The 25,377-nt window shown below is 44.6% G+C and overlaps 1 protein-coding gene across 1 annotated transcript in view; it reads right to left on the bottom strand.

Annotated features, from left to right (window-relative positions):
• LOC144754212 (E3 ubiquitin-protein ligase TRIM11-like) overlaps positions 1–25,377 on the bottom strand; it is a 154,703-nt gene that overhangs the window by 22,285 nt on the left and 107,041 nt on the right. Inside the window, exon 4 of the mRNA XM_078641798.1 lies at positions 14,783–14,805. Coding sequence (XP_078497924.1) covers positions 14,783–14,805 — 23 coding nt within the window. The remainder of the gene's footprint in view (positions 1–14,782; positions 14,806–25,377) is intronic.

Below are 25,377 nucleotides of genomic sequence, written 5' to 3' on the forward strand. Positions count from 1 at the left end.
CACCGTCCTGAATTTGCACCAATGCCAGTTGGTCACCCTAGGCAGGTCAGCCCAGCACCATTTGACTCTGGGCAATAGCTCGCTTAATCTTCCCGACGGCCCCCAGCGTGCCGGGATGCCTCCGGGTAGCTGTGCGCTTTACGCATACTGAGTTTACATTTTTACAGTAAGGGATTTTCCCAGAATCCCAGGATGTTGAGCCGATGGCGAGACTCAAACCCGGTTACCCAGTTTCAAAGTCAGCAACTCTGGCCGTTAGGCCACAACCTCTCCACGCTTGTCTGACGTGTAAGACACTTAGATAGTGTGACCAACCGTCCGTAAATTTCACAGTTTATCCCTTTTTTTAGTATGATGTCTGTAAAGTGTCCTTAATTTGGGGATCCCAAATTACGGACGCCTTACATACATCATACTAAAATCAAATCGGGGAATATCAGGAAGGTATTCTGTTCCCCTGCGAGAGGCCCCATGAGTTTAAAAGTTTCCACTCGGGGACTCTCGCACTTATCTTTTCATCTGTAGACTGAGGCAGCCTGCAACAGCCCCTCCAGGACCTCACAGTTACAAAGACTGTGGACTGGCCCATTGTCATTCTGAGACTGCAGACGATTATCACAGATAGAATGACAATGGGTCCTATTACAGTAACAGCATGTGGTGTGCCTTCTCGTGCACAAATCTTGATTTCAGAAAGGGCCTGATGACGTCATTTGCAAAGCTGCGGGCATACTGAAAAACTGTGAAGTGCACGATTGTCCCAACCTTATATAAACTTAGTTTGACTTTTACTTATTTCGTTGTCTATTTACGCACTTATATACTATTGTGCGACCTACTCTGATATGTCTGTAAAACATATGTTTTGTCCCAAATTTTTGTCCTGAATTTTGAGCCTTTGTCCTGAATTTTAAACTGACCATCCTGAATATGCACCATGCCAGATGGTCACCCTACGCGCAGGAAAGCTTGAAAAGTTCTCTGGCTCACTCAGGAAGGTGAACAAAGCAGGCTTCAGTTCAAGCACAGAAGTATTTTACTGGCCAGTCCCTTCTGTTTTTTATTTACCAAACCACACACATCGAAAAACAGGCTGGAGCCCATTATTATAATGTTTCACCAATATTGCTGCATGTTGTGATATTATCAGTTCAAAAATAAAATTCTTCTCAGTTTGTCTTGTCATATTTGATTTGATACTAAGGTTTCTACAGTGCTAATACTGGAGCACTGGGCTGGTTTGGTTGCACGGTGCCTGCCTCATCAGTTGTAGCATGCTAGGCAGAGTTTTGGCTCCGATCAAACCGGATTGGTGTTGCCTGTTGAGATTCGATGATACGTGCAGAGCCTGCACTATTCTTTGACGTTGCAACTGTGTAGCGCTTTTTGCTCCCACAAGGTCACCTCACGTTACAACTGAGTGAAGTGGAGGAAAGATAAAAAAATGGAAACCAGGACGGTTGGAACTAAATATTGTGATTTCATAGTTAGGAATTGTAGGGCTAATGTCAAGTCAAGTCAAAAGAAGTCTTTATTCGATTATTCATCTTAAAAGACAAGCTACACATCCAACATTATGTCTCAATTTCCAAAGTGCAAGCATAGTTATTAAAAAAATAATTTAGTTTGAAGTTAAAAACATGAACTAAGACAGAATTAAATCATTTATACACAACTTCATTTGCAGATTAAAAAATTAAACATAATAAAAAACAGTTATTACAGGATAACACACAGTCTGACTCGGACCTAATAGATTATTTAACTGGGACCTTGATGCGAATTAATCAACCTCGAGCGTAGAATCCAAGCCCAACCAAGGTATTTTGCAACCCCTATTACTATCAAGGGCGATAGATCAGATTTTAGAATTCTACAGGCTGTAGATGCTGAACGAGTGCCCAGACTTCTACATAATGGGCGTAGCCACTTTTTTCTAGGGGCAACATACAGGGGGCATACAAAGAGAAAATGACACACACTTTCACCTTGCCTGATACACAGTGGACAGTGCTCTGGCCCTCCCTTACCCCATGATGTAGTTAGGCACCTCAGTGGTAGCGAGCCAACTCTCAATTGATGGAATAGTTTGCGATCCAAGGGCTTGGTGATGACATCCCAGTATTTTTCAAGGGTAGATGCATCCTTCAAAAGAACAAATGTCGTTGTAAAGGGACTTCCTGTCATTTCCGAATGTCTTTTACCAACAACCCAGTCCCAGTATAGGTTTCTTAGCTCTTTTTTGGGAGGAAAGGTGGCCGAGTCAGGGTTATGCCATAGTTCACCAAGCCCCATGGCGCACAGAGTAGATCTTACCCCTTTAAACCATCCTATATTGTCAGAACCCAAGGAATCCCTTACCTCTAGACATGCTTTGGCATAAAGCTGTAGCTCTGGTGTGGTCCACAGACGCCGCCAAAATGCTAGGGGTCTGAATCTCGCTAGGTCTTCCACTGGTTGACACCCTAAGTCGTACAGGAGCGGGATGCGTGGAGTGGATTTCGGTAATCCAGTCGCCGCCCTGAGAGATTTGTTTTGGGCTACCTTTAGGGGATCCAGATTACTGTAGCCCCAAAGCTCTGCTCCATACAGGACAGAGGGCAACATTTTTGTGCCATAGATTTTCATAAGCGGGGAGATTGGCCGGGTGTAAGAATTTTTATGTTCTTTAAGGAGAGCTCCTCCTATTTGCGCATGTTTTAGTGCCAGGAGCTCGACTTGCGATTTCCAACTAAGGTTTTCACTAAAAGTGACACCTAAGTATGTGAATAGCGTAGTCTGCTCAAGGGTGGTACCGCCCATTGTAACCCTGGCAGCAATTGGGGTTGGTCCTCTCAGCACCATAAACTTTGTTTTGGACACGTTAACCTCCAGCTCATGCTCGCGGCAAAACAGCTCAAATCTTGACAGGGCCTGCTGGAGACCCTGCCTCGTCCTGGATATTAACAAGGTGTCGTCCGCGAAGATGAGCAGAGGTACTTTCATCCCCGCCAGTGTAGGAGCATCCGTGGGGTGGTTCACAAAATAATTGGTGACCCCATTAATAAATAGGGAAAATAAAGTAGGGGCCAGAACACACCCTTGTCTAACTCCTTTGGCAACTGGAAATCTATCCGTAACCTCCCCAGGCTTACCCCAACGTACTTGTGCAAAGGTGTGGGCATGTAAATTCACCAAGAGTCGCACAAGAACAGCAGGCATTCCCAATTTCAATAGGCATTCCCATAGCTTGGTCCTAGGAACGAGGTCAAATGCGGACCTTAGGTCCACAAAGGCTGCGTATAGCTTGCCCTTCCCAAAAACAACTATCTTCCAATATAGGAGCGCAAAACGGAATGCTTGGTCAAGAGTGCTCACATGGGACCGAAAACCTGCTTGCAGAGGTGTGAGGATATCAAAATCATTAATCCATTCCTGGATCCTACCTAATACGAGACGGGCTATTATTTTTTGCACCGCATCGATGAGGCTGATCGGTCGGTAGTTTGAGGGAACCGAGCGATCGCCTTTCTTATAAATTGGAAGGATTTCAGCCCCGTACCAGGAATCTGGAACCTTCGCTCCTGAAGCAAGAGCATTTACCAGATGGAAAATATACGGGGCCCAAAGATCCTGATCCTGCAGGAATACATCAGCAGGAATACAATCGGGGCCAGGTGCTTTGCCTCTCTGGATTGTTTTCATAATATTTCTAACCTCGACAATAGAAAACGTGAGTGAATCCTCAGAATCGGAGCATGGGAGATCAACCGAAACAACATTGTTACTCCTGAATTGATCCTCAAAGAAGCTTACCCACTGTTGTTGACCAACAGATGCTGGGCTAGGGTGATCATCCTGGCCTTTCCCCCATTTTAGTAGGTGCCAAAACTGTTGCGTATTTCGATAACCACAAGCTTCGGTCAGAGTTAACCACCGGTCCTCATCCCATTTAGATTTTGCCTTTCGTTTCGCTTCATTGTAAACTTTTCTACAGGACCTAATTCGTCCCTGGTTTTTGGATTTGATTGCTAGAAACAAGTCCCCTTGTGTCCGTCGACACTCATCATCATACCATGTGACTACTCTAGGCTTCATCTTCCTGACCTGTTTAGGGATTATCTTAGTAAACAGCTTTTTGAGGCCCAGAAACAGATCGGTATGTATACTTGTAAGATTTGCATTAATCTCGACCTGCGACCCACAATTGTTCAAAAGCTCCAAAGAGCTGGACACTAAAGATCGAATCTCCTTTCTCGCCCCTTCATCCACAGCAATTTTAGGCCAACGCACCCTTCTCATATCATTACTTAGGGTAACCTCAGCTGGGACTACATATAACTCACAACTCTTGGTCCTTTGGAAGCTATAGTCCCTTAAAGCCAATACAAGCGGGTCATGATCACTTTCGGGGCGTTCCATGATTTCCATATCAACAACAGCAACCCATAGCTGCACATCGACTAAAATGTAGTCGATACGACTACTGTGTCTGCCGTTGTTGAATGTGTGCCTACCCTTCCTGTCTGAGCTTACCCTACCATTAGTTGCTCTCAAGCCCTGATCTAGGCACAACCCCTTAATAAATGTGGCAAAGCAAGATCATTTCCCAATCGGTGGTAACTCGCGCTGTGGTATTCCCCACGACATGTCTTCTTCTTCTGTAAGGGAACCATCTTCAGTACCCAGGGGCTCAAAGCATGTATTAAAATCCCCCAACGCGACCTTATACCCCTCATCAGATGCACTAGAAAGGAAGTCGTCCAGGAGGAGAAGGGTGGGTGAAACCCTTCCACTCTGGAGGCCCCTAACATAAATATTAACTAAGAGGATATTTAAGCCTTTAGAAGATCTAATCCTAATTATTAATATATCTGGACTATCTATAGCAACTTCCTCAGCCCATACACCCTCACATTGGCGAACCCATGTTGTCAGCCCTTCCGCCGGGCGCCCTTTTTGCCCTTTTGTAGCAGGTTTACTAAAATTTAAAAACCCCACCCGGAACACCGGCAAAAGTGCCCATGTTTCTTGAAACGACCAAACATCCCCTTGATCTATAAAATCCACTCAGTCAGGGATGCACAAGCGGGACTCAAGCCCAGCAATGTTCCGAACCAACACACTTAGTGTAGGTGGAGACCAACAAATGAGGATTTATTACCGCAAGCTGGGCTGGCGCAGTAGCTTGGGCATTGGATGGGATATTATCTTGTGCCGTTGTTCTAACACTAATACTAGGTTCAGAGCACTGCGCAGTGGATGAAACCTCCGTACCTATATCAGCTGGTGCAAAGCCCCTCTTTTCCCCTATATTACATAAAACCTTCCCAGCAAAGAGTCAATCATTTTCGTCAAGATTAGACAATGGAGCATATCTCCCAGCGGAGATCAAAGACTCAATGCTTAACAGGTTTGACTGTCCCCGGGGAGGGATATTGTTAGGCCTGGATAGCAAAGGTGTCGCATTAGGACTGGGGCGGGCTTTAGGATAAAAGTCAGAGAGTTCCCACGTTACACTCGGGCCATCACCACCTTGTGGACGCCAGCCTCTAAGGAATGGAATTACGTGGGTACTCCTAAAGTTGACGATGACCAGATCACCTGATATATCTTTAGTTCAGTGGCCGAGCCACCCCACCCTTCGAACATTTAGGATTCGGCCATCTATAGTAGGAGGTAGGGGTCTATTCTTGGAAAGCCAAAAGGCTACTTTGTTTTTTAACTCTTGATAGCCTTCAGTTTTCCCTTGTTTAAGTTCATGAACCCCTGAAAGTATACACACAAAAGGCGCAGCCTCAGGGGAGAGGTCGATTCTAAGATTTTGGCTATCATTTGACTTTGTAGCAATGGGACCAGGTTTTTTGTAACCAGAGGGCCCTTGATTACCTATGGGTGTCTTAATTTGTGTGGGCCTCTCTTTAGGGAGAATTTCTACTCGTTGCAAAAAATGTACAGGGCTATTTCCAACCTGATCCTGTCCCACAACGGGGGCTTTGTCTGCAGACCTACCCACTTCAACTGGAAAAGGCTGAGTTTTAACAAGAGCCATCAGGCTATCAACTTCTGAGTCGAGTGCATCTATTTTGTGCAGCAGTGGGGTAATGATTTCTACCATTTTGTCTCTAGTTTAGCCTCAAGAGTACCCAGTAAGAGTTCAAATTGTTCCATGTTAATACTACAGCCTACAGCAATTTGCGGCGATTTAGGTCCCCCGTGTTTGCCTTTATTTTTGCGAGGGGAAAACTTACTCTCCAAAACCTTTCTTGGCCTCCCACCACTTTGTTTAATTGGCACTTTCCTACAGGCCCTGACTACTCTTACTAATTTGGAGCGGTTCTCATCAGGTCCGGGTGAACCTACAGGACTAGCAACAATATCAGAAATAAGTTCTGATGGGGGTGGGTGTACCTGGGCATCTATCACTACCATTCTCCTGCTTCCTAGGTCATTAGCCTCGAGGGGGGTCACTATTGTATCGGAGAGGGAGCTGGGGAGCAAATGCCCCGGGGAACCAGATTTCCCTAGAGACGCTCTCCGATCACTATTAATCTTAGAGACCATTTTTACTAGGTAATTGTCGAGTGTAGATACTCCAGGGCCTTTGGTGGCGTTTTTACAATTAGACATAGTTACACAGCGTGATTGAGGTGTAAGCCAGGCAAATAACAATGTTAGGTTAACTACTATCTACCTGATTACACACCTCCAAAAGCACAACTAGCCTGACACCCTAGTGGGTTACAGGGCAAGAAAACTATGGAACTTAAAACCTCATTGATATTACGCACGATGAACTTGTGCACACCTAAAAAAGGGGAATTTACTTTCAACCATAGTCCGTTCCCCAGTCCAGTCTCCTCAGGCCTCTGAGGGCCACAGAGGGCCCGCCCTTTGCCCGGGCTTGGCCCGCGCAGGCCCGCGCGCGGTCCCGCGACGCGGGGAGATGTCCTTAGCTTTATGCGCCTCCTGGCGCGGATTTCCCAATAGCGGCTTCCGGCCGCGAGGGCTCTTGGGGCCTGTACTCCCTCGCACTCGTGGTCTCCTCCCAGCTGAGGCCGCGCTCTGATGGACGAGAGCTGCGGTGGTGGGGGAGACCAACTGTGCTGCGGCGGGACAGGCGGGGAAACAGCAAGCTACGCTCCGCAGCGAAAGATGCCCCCTGCAGCTCTGGGACACAGGCGGGGGAACAGCACGCCCAGCAGCGACCCCGGGAAACAACCAGTGAGCACAGGTATCAGAAATACACACCCGCTCCACCGGGAGATGTCCTTAGCTTTATGCGCCTCCTGGCGCGGATTTCCCAATAACGGCTTCCGGCCGCGAAGGCTCTTGGGGCCTGTAGTCCCTCGCACTCGTGGTCTCCTCCCAGCTGAGGCCGCGCTCTGACGGACGAGAGCTGCGGTGGCGGGGAGACCAAGTGTGATGCAGCCGGGCGGTGGGACAGGCGGGGAAACAGCAGGCTCCGCTCTTCTTCACTCTTTCATTTTATAACACAATCTCACTCCTACTAGCAGCAGTTAAGACCACATAGCCATATTTATGTATGTAGTGTGTGTAGTAAATGTCTTTGCACATAACAAATGCAGGTACCTTTGCTTTGTGTCTCGGATGTAGCAAGAAAGTGGGCGGCGAAAGCAAGAGTTTCTTTTGGAACCTTTTTGGGATTCTAACGCAAGACCAGAATCAAACCTCAGGTTGCAACCCTTGGGCACCACTTTGAACCAACCCAGAAAAGACCGGTAGAGCCGGGGAACACAACACGTAAGTCAACAACAACCAACGCTTTTGATTTTCATAATGAAGCTGTCAATGGTGACTCCGTATACAGATGAACTGAATCAGCTGATTGGTAAAGCTAGCTCTGCCCCATTCTGAAAAGACAGTTTTGTGTTGTCCGCATTGGCGGTGAATCAAAGGAGGCCTTTCGTCGCTTGGAGGCACAGGATGAAAGGCCGAGTTGGCAGAGATCTGCTTTGATGTACTCAAAATGTAATAGAGAAGGGAAAGTTGTTGGTGGTCTTAGCTTCAGTCTAGATTTGGTGCATCAATGTCAAACATAACTGCTCTAAGATGGCAACTTCCTTAAAATCCGCCATTCGAGTAGGGCATGGCCATTTAAGTCAACAATAGACATGACAGCGTTTTTAGATGAAGTTTTGTGTTGTACCATTGTTCTACTCTGCTCGTCAGACTAAGATGTGCTGGCAAGCTGTCTGCCCGCTGTTTCTCTACCAAGGGCAAGGACTTCTAGTGTAAGATCAAGGACATTTGGATCGATTGAGAAGATGTGGTGCTGCAGCAAGCAGGGCAATGGGTAATCTAATGGTCTTTACCACCTGCCTTCAATACCTATATCTAGATATCAGTGGGCATAATAAAGGTACAGTTCTCAGTCCTTCCCACCTCCAGCATCGCTTTGCGGGACATACAATCTGCAGCTGTAAATTCATGACAGGGTCCAGGGACATCTACTGGCTTCATACATGAGGACATTTAAAACAAGTATGTACAGTTGAAGTTATGCTAGTTATTGTTTGAAATTGGGAATGTAAAGGGAATTTCTATGGGCCATTTGAATAGAATTGCAATATGGCTTTCGTGTCATATTCATTCGCCTGCTTCTTATTCATGTCCCATCCTGTCAGTCTTGTGTTTGTCTTGCCTATGGAACATTACCTCTTCACCAGCACTTTTCATTGGCTTGCTTCTGTGCCTCCAGTGCATTCTTTTCAAGCACTACTTTTTTCTTATGGTTAAGTGCTCCATGAACATGCATGTTTTATCCAGCTGTCTCCATTGTGTACTTCTCTCCCACCGCACTCTGTGTTGCTCTCTTGTTTGTGTGCATCTCCCCACCCTCTCCATGTTGCACTTGCCCTCCTGTACTCCCCCCATTGCTCTTTCACCCATGTACTTCTTCCCATCCACTCCATGTTTCTTTCTTGCCAATTGCATCTCCTTTCTCCCTCCGCCCTCTGTGTTGCTTTCCCTACTCACATCCTCATTTCTCACCCGTTGCTTCTCGTCCTCACCTCCCCAATCCCCCATTGCCTACTTGTGCATGTGCTTATCCCTCAATCACTCCATGCTGCTCTCTCGTCAGTTTTTTCCTCCCCACCACACGTGCACTATGTGCTGCTTCTGTCCCCCTGCAGTGCCATGTTTTGCATTAAATCCATGTTTCTTCCTACCCGTGTTGTTTCCAAACACCCACATTTAAATAAAAACATTTAGATTTTTTTTGTTTTTTGGTACTGATTCAACTTGGATCAGTAACTAACCTGCACCAAACAAGCACCCACATATTTTTAGGTTGAGCTTGGGCAGCGCATGCACTGCTCTCAGAGGCATGCTGTAGTCGAGTATGGACTTGAAGCTCCACCCACTCTCTGCCCATATTTTTCATTGGCTTGTGTCATTGTCCTTTGTGAATGCTGGCTTCTGATTCGTTGATAGGCTTGTTAGTCCCTCCTTAGTACCACCCTGTCTTCATTTGTAGCCTCCGATGAGGACTGGCCCTATTCTGTTGTTACACGGTATGTCTGTAGTTACCAACAACAGGGGCAGAACTAAGACCTGAACCTGGGGCAAAATAAAGATATTTAGACTGTAAGAAAGATTTTCTTTAATGAGTTTCTCCGACTGCAGGCACGAAATGCTTTCCTGCAACGTTCAGCATGCCATGCGTGCTTTCACTTTCCAAGCAGCCCGGTACAATGGCGGTTGCTTCTTTGAAATAAAATATGTCTCGCATTGACAAGAGTTTGAGCTAAGCTATTGACATTGTAAATGACAATGCCTTTTATTTGTTCGCTTGTTATCAAAACAGATAAAGAAAAGGCATTGTCATTTATAATGCCAATAGCTTAAAACTCTCGCAAATGCGAGACCTAATGCATTGCAAATGCTCGTTAAAAACAGGCACCACTATCGCCTCTTTCCAAGACGCAGGTAGAGGACCTATGATAGAAGCTCTGAAGATGTTACTAAACAATGGTGCCCAAAAACTAGGGTTGTCCTGAAAAAAGTCGAGGGGAGCCCCATCCATGCCAGGAGCTTTAAGGTGAATGCCCTGCGTTATAGCTACTTACACTTCTTTAACTGAAATGAATGCCCTAAGCTGGATAGCTTGATCCATATTATGGGTCATCTCTGCCTCCTGAACCTCCAAATCTATCACTCCTTTTAAAGGATTACAAATGCGTGTCTAATCTACCGCCCATACATCCCCCAAAATCAGCGAATCCATTTCTTTAAAGGAGACTTCAAAATTTGTTCATATCCTTAAAAGACCCCGCTAAAACTAGGTCAGACCAGGCCTCCCTCCTCCCCTCCGATTTCCTCTATCAATCACAGCTTTATAATTCATTCTGAGTGCCTTGACTTGCTCATCATAACGGGGAATTATGTGCAAAGCTCCCTGTAGCTCTTCATGTACTTTTGTGCATGCTCTTTTAAACCATCTACTCACTCTTGCGGGTTTACTTGCTGATGCCTCACACCATGACAGAACAAGCTCCAAGGCAACTGCACATGGAGAGAACGGTGGCGGACATCATTCCGCACCATCCAAGGTGGACACAACCACAGCAGATGGTGAGGATGCCACCATAGCGAGGAGAATCAAAGGTAAAAATGAAGCCTGTTGAAGACATAGGGCCAGAAACTCTGATCTGCCTGTGAATGTTCTGATGCTAGTCTACCACCTGGAGGCATGTACGTGAGTACAGTAGAAGCGAAGGCAATTTGTATTCAGCCCCAAACAGGCACTATGGCTAAAACGAGAACAAATGCTATTAAATCGACTCGATTTAGATCTGTTAATGCCATCTGTTATTAAAATATATACTTTAAATGTGATATTTCAGCGGTAATACAAAAATGTGTAAAGTTATAACAAAGCCCACAAATAAGTCATTTACCAAAAAGCAAATACAGCTGGGGATATTCCACAAACGCAAAACGACTGAAAAATCCACTGCATGCATGCCTTTATTGGCCATCACATCTGAACAAACAGGAGGAAGCAGACAAACAACACGCATTCACATAGAAACATGCTCACTAGGCCAACATGTTACAATGTGGGCCCCAAAAATGTACGACGCTGCGGTAATACGGTCCATCTTAACAGTTAACGTGTCCCCTAAAAAGTTAGAAAGAGTGCGGTCTGCGCCTTACCTGCCCCACTGGACAGGCTGCTCCCAAGGCACGTGTCTGGCAAACTGAAAGCGACCGCGGGCAGGCAAATGTTTTTGTCAGGCGCAAGGAGATTAAGTGATTTGCCCAGAATCACACGACATTGAGGTCCCTGACCGGCTACCGCTCTAGCCATTAGGCCACATCCTCTCCCTCTGTACCACAATTGCATGATACAGAGGCTGGCAATTGTAATTTTGGGGGCAGTATTCCTGTGGCTCTTGTACTGTGCATCTCTGAATCGGGCTCCAAGTATGTTTGTGCACCCTAGGAACAGCTATAACCAGGTATCATTTTAATGGCAGGTCATTACACAACTTTAGTATTAACATCACAGAAAAAAATGAAGAAAAAATGTATGTCACCTTGAAAATTAGTGAAAGGGTCCCATTCTTTCGTGCTTAAAAGGCCCGGAGCCACTAACAAGAAACGCGCTTGGAATGTATTAGGAATTCTTATTATTGGCAGGCAAGCTATTCGCTAGATGAAGCCATCCCTAACTAGGCTGCACTTCCTTTGTTTTCAGACTGGACGTCCTCTTCCTGTAATTCGGATTCAATGTTATCAGAAGATAAGTATTAAAAAAACGCTGCGCAGCTTTTGACATCTGACAATTGGAATCGCACAAGAACAGAGCAAACAGGAAACGGCCAGTGTTGTTTGGAGACTGCGGGGGAAATGGTTGGCGGGAGAGATGAGGTGAGGAGGGAAGAGATAGCGGAAATAGGTAGGAGAGGTGAATTAGGCGCTATAATACTGGATGTGTGCTTAGATGCCTCGGCGGGCACCCCAGTTCTTGGCTGGTTGCTGTTGCCTTACAATGTTTTGTACTGAAGCACACACACACACACAGTAAAATAAATAAAAATAACTTATGTCGAGTTAGGGTTCTCCTTTCATGCCAGAATGTATTTGCTTCGCCGTCCAACTCCCGTCCTACGAGAACAGGGCTAAGGATAGGTTTTGAACAATGTCACATGACAGAAAGGACGCCCAATGGGAGAACGAGTACGTTCTGTGACATAAGGCGGACTTCCAGGAAATCCTTGTTGTGCTAGAGAGACGTTGAATGCGGCGTAGTGCATCAGCTCTACATCCTGGAATTCTGAGCAAGTCGTTTAATCACCCGTCGCCTACCAAAAATGAATGTGTCCGTGTGTAATGCCGCCACCACCGCGGGGACGAGAGCAGCCTGAGACACCCGGTGAGTGGGGGAGAGGTGGGCTGTGTGTGCGCGTGTTGAGCCTGTGAGTGGTGGTGGGGGGGGGGTGTGTGCGTGGCTGTGTGTGCGCGTGAGGCTGTCCTGTGAGTGGTGGTGGGGGGGACTGTGTGTGTGTGCGTGAGGGGGGGATGTGCGTGCGGGGGGTGTACGCGCGTGTGTCTGTGTGTGTTCGAGTGTGTCTGTGCGTGTGTCTGTCTGTGTGCGCGTGGGTCTGTTTAAGGGGGGGTGCGTGTGTGTATGCAGTGTGTGTGTGCCTGTGTATGCGTGTGGCTGTGTATGTGCGCATGCGTGAGTGTGGCTGTGTGTGATTGAGAGAGGCTATGAATGGGAGGCAGGGGATGTGCACGCCGCCGTGCACGCCCTCGAGGACAAATCTGAGACAGCAGAGGCGCGTGGCCGAATGCTGTCTCAGATTCCCAGGAAAGTGAAAGCAATAGGTCTTTCGCTGACGCTCGACCTAAAAACTGCTTAAAGCCCACAAAATGTGTTCTTAGCATGTGAGATACACAGTGAGAGTGTACCATTCAGCACCACGATGCAACACAACAACATCATCCACTGGACGTTTCTCCAGAGCTCAGCACAAGCTGTGCGCTTCTCAGAAATATTGCGCCAGCTGCACACCAAAGGTGTCACACACATTCCATATTTAAAATTTCGTTCAAAGATAAATGTTGGCCAGCAGTGAACAGTTTTTTTCCCTCACACGCTCCTTGATCTTCCTTACCCTGCACCTTTTTGGGTCAAAACAGCCATTGGCCCTCTGCACATTCAGCCTTGGTGCCCCACATTTTCCTTGTAAAAATGACTGGAATTTTAAAATGCCAGTTACCCAGTCAGTGTTGAAAGCATGTGCAATTATTTTATGTGGTCCACCACCATCTTGAATTATTTAGTTAAGTGATCCCGAGGGTGTGTATCTGTTAAGGCTTTGAGGAGATTGCATGGTTAGCGAAACAACAAAATACGTCACTGCAAAGTACCAGGTGTCATTAATGTCTAATAATAATGATTTAACAAGACTAGCCAGTAAACAAACATCACATATGAGTATGTCACCTCATGTTAAAGGTTCGGAAACCTATCTACAGATGTATGGCTTCAAGTGAGGCCAGTGGATAGATCCCTCTGGAATGGAGACACTCCACAGGACGTTGAGATGTGGGGGCCGTCTCTCCAGGTGAGGGAAGGTGGCTGAGAGGGCTGGAGTCAGCCCCCCCTCATAGTCCGCAGGAACGGAGATGCGCGTAGACAGAAACACTGGCCAATGGTGTGACCATGATGCAATAGAAATATCCCGTTTTCAATGATCTACAACATGTGACTGAGGATGTTGAGCCATTGATGTTCATTGTTTGAATCTGTATTGTTACCAAAAAATGATAAAGACTTTCAAAAAATGAATTGGAATGAGGTTTCAGAAAACACACAAGGAAGTCTCTGAGGGCTTGAAGAAGGATGTGATGCCTGGAATGAGTGGTCAGTGACCTGGGCAGATGTTTGAGGATTGAAATGAGGCTTCTAAAGACTCTAGAGGATGCTACGGACTGGAGAGAGGTCACTACAGACTGGAGAGAGATTCCTTAGGACTAGGAGCAGAACTGAGGATTACAATGAGGTATGTTTTGAAGACTGACATTTCAAATGAGTTTTTGCACAACTCTGAATTGAGAAAACCTGAGGGGACTATTCCCAGGAAACATCCTTTACAACGCAACTTTTACCACGCAGTGCCTTTACGACGCAACTTTTACAACGCAAACCATTACAACGCATTGCGCTCGGGGGCGCTCTAGGATAGGGAATAGGTTTAACGTACTATCCAACACCTTCCCTACTATCCACGGGGACTGGAGTTGGAATAGTAAATTAAACTATTCACTTTCCAGCGCCCCAAAGCACAATGCTTTGTAAAGGCATGCGTTGTAAAAACAGCATTGTAAAGGCATGCGATGTAAAAGCATGCGTTGTAATGTCATACATCCACTATTCTAATGTGCTTGTGTTTTCTGTATGTTCAGGGTAGTTTTCTAAGGACTTCAGTTAAGTTTTAAAGATACACATATGTTTTGTGAAGATAGCAGCTCATTTCTGTAGCAATTATTTCAGGACTCAAATGAGTTTTCTGACGGCTTGCAGGGATTTATGAAACTTTAAGAGAGTTTCCTGATGGCGCAAGGGAGTATTACAAGGACTTAAGTTTTCAGAGGAATCAAAATATATTTTCTGAGGACTTAAGTTTTTTTTTGAGGATGCACAGTGATTTTATGAGGATCTTAAAGTTTGCTACCACTTTGTGTCAGCTCCATAGTGTTTACTCACTGAATTACCAAGACCCGCTCCTTACATACTGAGAGGAGGATAATAAACCAGCCTTACCTGTTTAAGGTGCTTCTGACATCCTGCAAAACAGAGAAACAAACAAAGTGAATTCAGTTTCCTCAGGAGATTTTAAAGTTATGGCAGTATTTTTAGGAGTGAAACTCTTCTATCTACGATTACAAACCAGTAACTAGGATCCCATGACACAGCACATTCTACATATCAAAACACAAGAGCACCCCATTCATCCATGCGAACTGGGTATAGCTTGTCAGCTTCAGCACAATTGTTCACAAGGAACTCATTTAATTCAGGTTTTTAAAGTGTCGCAAGTTTATTATTTCTTGCAGCGATTTATTCGTAGTTAGCCATTAATACAGTCAATATGTTCCCCAAAAAATGTCCATTATTTCAAGTTCCTTTCAATCGATGACTAGAGAGAAACACATGACTGGAGAGAAACAGCCCAACAGAGATTATTCTCAACACTCACTTAAGCCAAAGTGGGTGCTATTTATTCGCAAGTAAAAAATTCTTAATAAAAAACTAAACACTCACAAACTCCAATGTAAATTGATACTATTTACATACTTATAAAGAAACAACACACGTGACTTATGTGACCCCAGTGAAGTGACCAAAACCAACAAGTGAATAAGACTAAAGTAACGGTTTTAAAAGAGGTTGGTTATTGGAGTTTAAAGGATGTCCTTTTGGGTTTCTGAACAAATCATAAGGTCCTAGAATATGTTCTAGTGTTCTCCGGACTATCCTTTATCACTTATAGATGACGTTTTGACCCTCTATAAGGATATCGGGGTCTCTTCTGGACAGGAATTCTGGGGACTGTAAGTATGATAAGGGGTTAGTGAGACTGTCAGTCAATAGTGTGGGCTGCAAATTAATAGTGATGACCTTAGCTTACCCAAGGCACTTCAATGTATACCAAAAGGCGCCATACTGTTCAATCATCCAAATATCAATCGATCGGTTCAGAAAGTGGTGAACCTTCCAAGGAACTGACTGCCGTCAAAAGGTACATGAAGCTGAAAGCACATTCTATAGAATCACATGGTAGGCACAGAATGTGAAATTCTGAATGAGGTCACATGACATAGGGGCATATGTAGGTATTTCCATTTTGCGATTCCCAAATAGCGATTTTTAAGGAATCGCGATTTGAAAATAGCAAAATGGAATGTAGGTAAAAATTCGCAATTTTTTTGCGAACCTCTAACATTCCTTAATTGGGATTAGCAAATTGTGAATCGCAATTAAGGAATGAGTGTCCAATTAATTCCTATGGGCTAAGAGGCCCATAGGAATGAATGGGGATACATTCTCAAATTGCGATTTTCTATGAGAAAATCGAAATTTGAGAATCGCAATTCCAAAGGTGCCCGGGTGTCCAAAGGACACCTGTTGCACCCCTGGAGTGTGCCTGTAAGTACATGTGGCGCACATACATGCCCTAAGGGCATGTCTATGCGCCACATGGCATTTTCAAATTTTTTTTAATGCATTTTTGAAGGAATTCGCAAAATACCATCTATTTGAAATAGGTGACATTTTGCGATTCCTTATGCAAAAATCGCAATTTTTAAAGCACCCCTACATAGTATTTAAGGAATCGCAAAATTGCGATTCCTTAAATGCTATAAGCAAAATAAGGAATCGCAATTTTTGCGTTTCCTTATTTTGCTAAGTGGCACCTACATATCAAAACGCCGTTTGCGATTCGCAAACGCCGAAATTCACCGAATTTCGGCATTTGCGAATCGCAAACGCTACCTACATATAGAAACTGATATTCTGAATGGTAAATGACACATATGGGAGTCGTGATCCACCTTCGATTTCTGCCAATGTTTTACTACACTAATAGTGAATAATAGTTTATTATTCACTATTAGTGTAATTAAAAATGGAGCACCAGGATCTAGAACAAGAACTTCAGTGGCAGATGTTGTATGTTAAAAATGTTTTTAAATGTATGAAGTGTGTGTGCTTGTGGGTGAGTGTGTTTCTGTGCAAGAGAGTGTGTGTTTTGCGTGTGTGTTTGTACGTGTGAGCATGAGTGTGTGTGAGTAAAAGTGTGTGACCAAAAAGGTGCACCTACACGATATGTGTGGGTGTCTCCTGGGGCTCAGCAGTGTGTTAAAATTCTGCTGTCAATAGTTATTCAAAGTTAATTAATCAACTCTTGGTAGATGTGTCTTCAAAGTATTTTAATCATACTTCTGATTCATATCCACATAATCTTTTTCAATTCATTAAATGATCATATTTTCTAGTGGTCCAAAACGACATTGATAATCATCATTCCATAATTTTCAACATAATATTCCATTCTGTTCCAATGCATTTCGGCACCTTGGTGCCTTCATCAGGGAAATCTGCAGGAAAATAAAATGAAATGAACATTCTAATATTCTACCTCTAGACTTCATAGTACATTATAAGTAATCTCAGTGTCACTAATTTGGTATAATATACAGGAAATGTCTCATAACAGTCTGTGGTTTGTACACTCTGTTTGGTAAATTCATGACATAGTATCCGTGCTGATAAACAATATAGAATAAGTTCGCCAATTAGAAATAAACTAAAACAAACAATAACGTAATGCAATTAACCCCAGTTAAGTGAGATTAATGAAAGTAGAATAACAAGAGTTTAGGCGATGCTTAACGTGCTAACCGGAATAAATCAACTCATTCAATCATTAAAGCGAGTTATGAGACATTTCCTGTATATTACACCAAATTAGTGACTCTGAGATTACTTATAATGAATTGAAAAAGATTGTGTGGATATGAATCAGAAGTATGATTAAAATACTTTGAAGACACATCTACCAAGAGTTGATTAATTAACTTTGAATAACTATTGACAGCAGAAATTTAGCACACCGCTGTGCCCCAGGAGACACCCACACATAACGTGTAGGTGCACCTTTTTGATTTCAGTTGTACTCCAGCGCAGGGAGTACACCTGAGGAGCACGCATTAACTGAGTTTAAGTCAAGATCAAACACTGTAGTGCGCAGTCATAACATAGAATAAAAGTGTGTGACCGCCAGTGAAAGGTAGTGAGTATTAGTGAGATTGAGTCAGTGAGTACTAGTGAGTCAGAATGAATGACAAGAGTGAGTGCAAATGAGTGACAAAGTATGAGTGAGTAAGAGTTAGAGTGAGTGAGAGTGAGTGTGAATGAAGTAGAGAGAATGAGTGAGTGTGAGGGAGCAAGTAGGTTTTCTTCAGAGTAAGAATGATAGAGAGAGAGCAAGAATTAATTAGTTCAAGTGAGCATGGATGATGGAGTTTGAGTGATAATGAGTTTGAGTGAGGGGTTGTAAGTAAATGTAAGTGAGAATGTGATGTTATGCTTGCTAGTTTGCCATTGGTGCTTACATACTGAAGGTAATTTGTGGCTTATAGAGGGACCCATGGAACAATTCTACCACTGGTACACTAGAGGCAATTTATAGCATGACAGTCATGTGTGAAAAATACTGCTTTTGGCATGCTGGAGGAAACTCTTGGCATAATGGGAACCCATTGAAAAATACTGGCACACTTGGGGAAATTGTTGGCATAGGAGGTACTGATGGCAAAATTATGGCACTAGCTTATTGGAGATATGTCTTGGAATAAGGGAGGAAAACCATGGCATTTGGGGGCGGGGCATCCATGACAACATTCTAGCCCTGATGTACTACGTGTAATTTGACCTAAGGTATGTGATGGCATTAATTGCAAAATTCTTACACTGAGATACTGTGGGTAATATGTGAGATACAGGGGCATGTATGGCATATGAGGGGCACCCCTGGCAGAATGCTGGCCCTGGCATAATGGAGGTGATTTCGGACCTAAGGAGGGGTGGTGGGGAGGGGGGCTATATGGCACATTCTGAAAACACTGGGGTGAACTCCTTAAGAGGGTCAGGTTCCATTGGCTTGACACACCTTGAAAGTACTTGCATATAAATAAGTGCCCTTTCAGAAATGCAGGTTTAATACACTATAAGCTCCCATTTAACAACAACATTTCTTGGTGGACGAATCCCCCACATTTCCGAGCCAACAAGAAGGAATCTGGTTCACTACAGTTCAGGGTAAGTATAATATCCCACCACTTTCAAAGATCAGGTCAACAATCTAATATAGCTGGCTTCTAAAATGTCCATTGATCTGTGTTGTGTAATATACTAACCATGCAGTTAATACAGAACTTCAGTGATGCCAATTATTATAATGTCTTCAGGGTTAAGTTCATGCGACGCCTTCCTGGGGACATTTGAGGTCATATGATATCACTTCCTGTGATGTCATTAAGGTCAAAGAGTGTGTGATGTCACTTCTGCTACCACTGGCATTTTAGTGACTTAACGTCCATGGTTACATGGCACAGCAGTGGGTAATATGAATGAGTTCACATGACCCAGTCTGATAGTCTGAAAAAGTGACATGATACAATCTGTGATATTCTGAATGTTGGGGGCGCTGTTGGACATTGCTACCAGGATTCCTTTTGCCTTACCTGAACACGGTGGTGACCTTCCTGCCCAGACCTTGTGGGGCTTTGTTCTTCCTCGCTGGTGGGGGCACGAGGGGCGAGTGGTGCGCTGTGACACGCGAGGCCCCGGACTCCAACTCCCAGGGGGCCTTGTGGCGCGCACCCAGTTACGAGCGCACAGGGCGACCGAGGCCCTCAAAATCGGCTGCTCACTCCCGCAGCCCGGGACGCTGTTGGACATTGCTACCAGGATTCCTTTTGCCTTACCTGAACAGTGTGGTGACCTTCCTGCCCGGACCTTGTGGGGCTTTGTTCTTCCTCGCTGGTGGGGACACGAGTGGCGAGTGGTGCGCTGTGACACGCGAGGCCCCGGACTCCAACTCCCAGGGGGCCTTGTGGCGCGCACCCAGTTACGAGCGCACAGGGCGACCGAGGCCCTCAAAATCGGCTGCTCACTCCCGCAGCGCGGGACGCGCGCGGGCGAAGCCCAGGCCAAGGTTGGGCCCGTCCGCGCCCGTCGTAGCCTGACAGAGGCTGGACTGGGCCACCCCGCTGACATTTGGCCCTTGATAAATTTATAAGCCATGGGTAAGTTTTAATTACTGAAGAGGCTGGTTATTTTCCCTACTATACTAATCACATTGGAGCGCTAGTATTCTCCTCTTGTCACATCTTTTCTTTTTTTCCTATCCGCGACAAGGCGCCGCGCCATGAGCAAACGCAAAAGTCCTGCAGCCACTTTGGATGCATTTATAATCAGGGCCGAATCCCTCCTAAACCATGAGATCCAAATTGCAGAAAGGAGGTTGTCCCTCGATCCAATTTACATGCAGAGAGATTCACCCAGGCTTTCTGGCACTCCTCAGATTCTTCCCTTTCTTTTTTTGTTTTTTATTGAGAATATGAGTGGTATAAAAGAAAAAGACAAAAAGACACAAAAACACACATTGTTATGCAGTGATTGATACAGCAAAATTCATAAAGGAGATCAAATCTGTTCAACACTTAGGTCAGGATCGTTACTACAAACAGTATAGATAAGCGGCATCGTACATAAATATATAAATATATAAATATGTAGAAAAGATAAAAGATTAACACCTCATTGCTCTTAAACCTACTAACCCCTTGAAATCACTATCAAGGCCGAATTGTTATAGCCAACTAACCCATCTGAATCGAGGAATTTAAGATGCTCTGTCCTCCCTCCAAGCATTCAGCGGGGCCCACATTTTGTACCCAAACTCTCGCCATTTCCTTCCCTTATGTAAATAGAGCATAGATTCTATATTATGAATTGCGAAGAGCCTGGCCAGCCACATTGAAAATGTTGGTACGGAAGGATCCTTCCATGCAGCCGAAAGCAGGATCCGTAAAACCGCCACAGCCAAAAAAATAAAAGCCTCATTTTCTCTGCTACTAAGACCCAACATACTATCAATTCCGAAAATCATAACTGTTAGGGATAGACTGATCTTATAGCCTAGCAGCCCCTCTAAGAATTTCTCAATCTCCGTTATGGTTAGAGTAAGTTTGTCACAGGAGTAGAACATATGTAGCAGGTCGGCCGGGCCCTGTTGGCATCTCGGGCAATTGCTATCCATCCTCTATCCCCAATCATGTAACTTAGAGGGAGTATAATGCAGATTAAAAAGAGTTTTAAAATGTTGTGCCTTAAGATTGGAGGACCTGAACACCTGCTTATCCAGAGATAGCGCTTTATCTAAATCTACATCTGGATCTTGTAGCTTAGCTGCCCATGCTGCCTCGTGTTTCTCCAAATCATCCGGCACCTTTTCAATTAGCTCTTGATAAATAACCCTGATCCTCGCACCGCCCCTCAATAGATATTCGAGTATAGAGCTGCGAGCGCCCCAAGCAGAAGCCGGCACAACCGCCTTGAACGCTCGCGAGATCTGAAGGTACTTGAAGCTGTAGCCACCTGGCAGATCAAATTTCTGTTGGATGGCATCTAGAGTCATGATCTTACCATTGCATAATATATCCCCCACTGTCTGAATGCCCTGTTGTTCCCACATTTTCCAAGCCCCATCAACACTCAGGTTCGGAAAGAACCCTGACCTCCACAGCGGTGTGTATATGTTGACTGTAGGGATCTGTAGGGATTTTTGTAGTTTTTTCCAGAGATCCCATGCACTAAGAGGAACCTTGAGCCTAGTTTTTTTTAAAAATCTACGCCCAGTTTTTCTTAGTAAAGCACCAACGGCTTCCTTCCCCATTAGTAGCTCGTATATTGAGGGGAGGATGTATAAATCAGAAGTCGAATCCAGCGTGTGTCCCTCCCTGAGTGTAGGTTCAAATAAAACAGACATTTGTGTCAATAAGCAAGCCCAATGATAAAATCTTATATTTGGGACTCCCAGACCTCCATGTTCCTGAGGGAGAGTCATATATTTAGCTGCCCTCCTTATCTTTCCATATTGCCACAAGAAACTATTGAAGATAGTATCTGTCTTTTTTAAGACTCCCTCCTCGATTAAATAGGGAATGGATCTATATAAATACAGAAGTTTGGGTAGCATTGTCATTTTTAAGACATTTGTCCTACCTATAAGGGATAGATGCAGCAGATCCATACGCTTTAGATCTACCTCAATTTTTTTGAGGAGTGGGTTAAAATTATCTTGTACGATTGACCCTGTATCTGCATTGATAATTACTCCAAGATAAGTGGCAGAGTTGACGTATCTCTGATCCATTTTTACTATATTCTTGGAGCATATCACCTGCGTTTTAGCCTCATTTAAGCGGTACCCAGAGTGATATCCAAATTGCTTAGTGATCTCAACTAAAATTCGCATAGTCTCTGCAGGATCTGAGGTGATGATTGCCAAGTCATCGGCGTATGCTAAAATTTTGCTCTCGAACCCGTTGGTTATTACGGGCTTAATGCTGTTATTCCCCAATATCTGCCTAACCAACGGGTCAATGTATAAAGCGAATAGAATAGGTGAACAGGGGCACCCCTGCCGGGTACCCCTGCTTATCATTATTCTGTCCGAACTTTGTCCCATCATCTGAATACGGGCCACCGGGTCACAATACATGGCCTTAAGAGCCTTCAAAATCTTAGGGCCGAACCCTCTCTCCCAGAGTACATCCCAGAGATATTGCCACCTGACGCGGTCGAATGCTTTTTCTGCATCGAGGAGGATCATGGCTACTCCCCTCCCCCCCCCAGCATGGGCCCCAAACAACAATATAGCTCTTCTGATATGGTCCGTGGTACCACGACCCGGAATGAACCCATGCTGCCAGGGGGAGACCAGTCCACCGATGATCCTCCCCATCCTTGTGGCTAAAATTTTTGCATATATCTTATTATCCGAGTTTATGAGAGAGATCGGCCTATATGATCCAATGCTCTCTTTTGGCTTACCCTTTTTATGAAAGACAACTATATTAGTGTCCATCCATGTCTCAGGGATTTTACCCGTAGGGATGATTCCATTGAACAGATCTAATAGTAATGGGGTGATTTCTACCGACAGGCATTTGTAAAGCTCTAAGGGGATGCTATCGGGGCCAGCGGCTTTACCTGCGGCCAGATTAGATAGTGCTTCCCGTACCTCTTCAGTTGTTATATTACACTCCAATTTAGCCGCATCATCTGGGCCCAACTTCGAACCTGGGTCCGGGTGGCAACCATCCAAGCCATCGAGCCCTACATCCCCTGTTTCTTCCCTATATAGTTCCTGATAAAATTTTGCGAATACTGCCACAATATCTTGTGATTCAGTAAAATCCTGTCCCTCATGATGTATGCTAGTTATTGTATTTTTGACACTGTCTTGCCTGATTCTTAAAGCCAGTGCCCTCCCAGCCTGTTCCCCTGTCTCATACATTTTCTTCCTGAAAGTCCAATACTCTACTGATGCATTTTCTGCCATCTGTTTCTGTAGTTCTGCTTTGATCAGGCAGATTTTGGTTTGACTCTCACTTCCCTCTCTCCCATGTGACAGGTCAAGGCAGTGCTGCTCTTCTGCCCTAACCAAGTTGGCTAGGAGTTTAGTCCTACCTTCCTGTTGTTTATTCCTTGCCTGGGAGGTATAGCTGATGACTTCCCCTCTTAATGCTGCCTTGAAGCAATCCCAGACCGAGTTCCTTGAGGCACTATATTAATTTGTGTCAAAAAACTCGCGAGCCCATATTCGTAGATGTTCCACAAATAGAGTATCGGCCAGTAATTTTCGGTTAAATGTCCAGGCCCTTCTCTTTCTAGCCACACCTATACAATTGTATCTGATTACCAATGGGCTATGGTCCGAAAGGACCTTAGGGAGCTTCATGATATTAACCTTCCCAATTTCACCCGCTGATATTAAAAAGTAATCTAATTTGAAGATCTTTTGGTGGGGGCTTGAGAAATAAGTGAAGCCTGGATCGTCCGGGTATTTTGTCCCCCAGATATCAATTAAGCCATGTGATTGCATCATTGATAATAATGCCCTGAAGACTTTTGGATTTCTACCAGTATACGGTACTTTTTTTTTCAAATCTAATGAGATGTTAAAATCACCACAAACCAAAATAGGCTCTGGCCAAGTTGACAGTTCCCCCTCCAGTATTTGAAATACTGCCGGGTCATCCTGGTTTGATCCGTAGATCCCACAGACTGTTAGACCACAAGCTAGTTCCGCTATTGCCCATCTTCCCAAGGGATCCGATTTAGAGCGTTTGGCCCCCCCCAGGATTGTTTTACCCAGGATTGCCACTCCCCTTATTGTTGAAGACTGAGAGGAACACGATAGTATCTCAAGGCCACCGGCCCTTAACAGTTTTCTTTTTGCCCAAGGAAGATGGGTTTCCTGCATACACAAGATATCAATAGGCTCGGATTTGACAAACTCTGCCAATCTTGCTCTCTTCCGCCAGTCATTCAGCCCCCCTATGTTGATTGAATATATATTAAGGCTTGACATCTTTGTTCTTCAATTCTCTCCTAGTTCTTAGTACCTGGAATTGTTTACTAACATTAGTCATTTTGTAAAGATTATACCACCTAATTTTTTTGCCACCCATTCTCAATTTTTTATTTGTGAAACTTACCCCACCCCATCCCCCACCACCCGTGACTGCTTCTCCCACCCTTGTGACCCGCCCCGCCCTCTCTCCCCTCCCTCTCCCTCTCCCCTCAGAAGCGCTCAGACCTTGGTCTGTGCGTTGATGGAATGGTGCAGCAGCTTGGAGCGTGGTGCAATTATACTTTAAACAACAAGACCACTTGAATAACTTGCCCTCCCCCGGAACCCCCAACCCCTTCAACAAGCTCAATAGATAATAGCATTTTGAACAGAGAGAAGAGCGATAAAAATAAAAAAAACTAAATAAAAAATCATATTATTCCATCTTTATATCCCACCTCATTTTTCCTTTTTTTTTTTTTCTTTTCTCTTCCCTTCTTTTTTTTTTTTGAGTATATTTTTTCTTTTCCTTCACCCCCGCCCCTCGATTTTTATTGCTTACACTGAGTACAGAAACTCCTTTGCTTTCACCTCGGATGAAAAGTATTGAGTCTTTCCCTCCCTCATTACCTTGAGCTGCGCTGGATTTACTAGATAGACCTGCATATGCTTATCCTGGAAGGGCTTGATCAGCTGCCGAAGTCGCCATCGCCTCTCAACCGTTGCATGGCAAATATCCGGTCTAACAAAGAAGGATAAGCCCTCGCTAGTTCTTTTTGCGTCAGGTCTAGCCTTATCCAAGATAATTTGTCTAAGGACATAGTTTCCAAGAAAAATAACGACTGTCCTCAGATTCTTCCCATGGGTTCCCCAGAAAAAGATGAAGAGGACGAACTGGCGTCAACCAGTTCTATCCTAGCTGGCCCTACAAAGAGCAATGATACCTCTAACGTAGGATCTAGATTAATAAATAAAAATCAAGCATTGGTACCAAAAAAACTGGATGTTAAGTGTGTAAAAAAGAAAGCCCCAGCACCCAGGAAAGCGAGAGCAAGGGTCGCAGGGGGTTTGGCACTAGGCGGGAAAAACAAGCAATGCTCAGAGACTAGTAGAGCTTCTGGGAAGAGTGGGAAGAGTGTGTCAACCCAAACAGAGTCTTCTGAAGATCTAAATGATCCAGCTAGGGCTATCTATCTTGGGGGTCTCG

Source organism: Lissotriton helveticus, chromosome 5_1, assembly GCF_964261635.1.
Source record: "Lissotriton helveticus chromosome 5_1, aLisHel1.1, whole genome shotgun sequence".
Taxonomy (NCBI): Eukaryota; Metazoa; Chordata; class Amphibia; order Caudata; family Salamandridae; genus Lissotriton; species Lissotriton helveticus.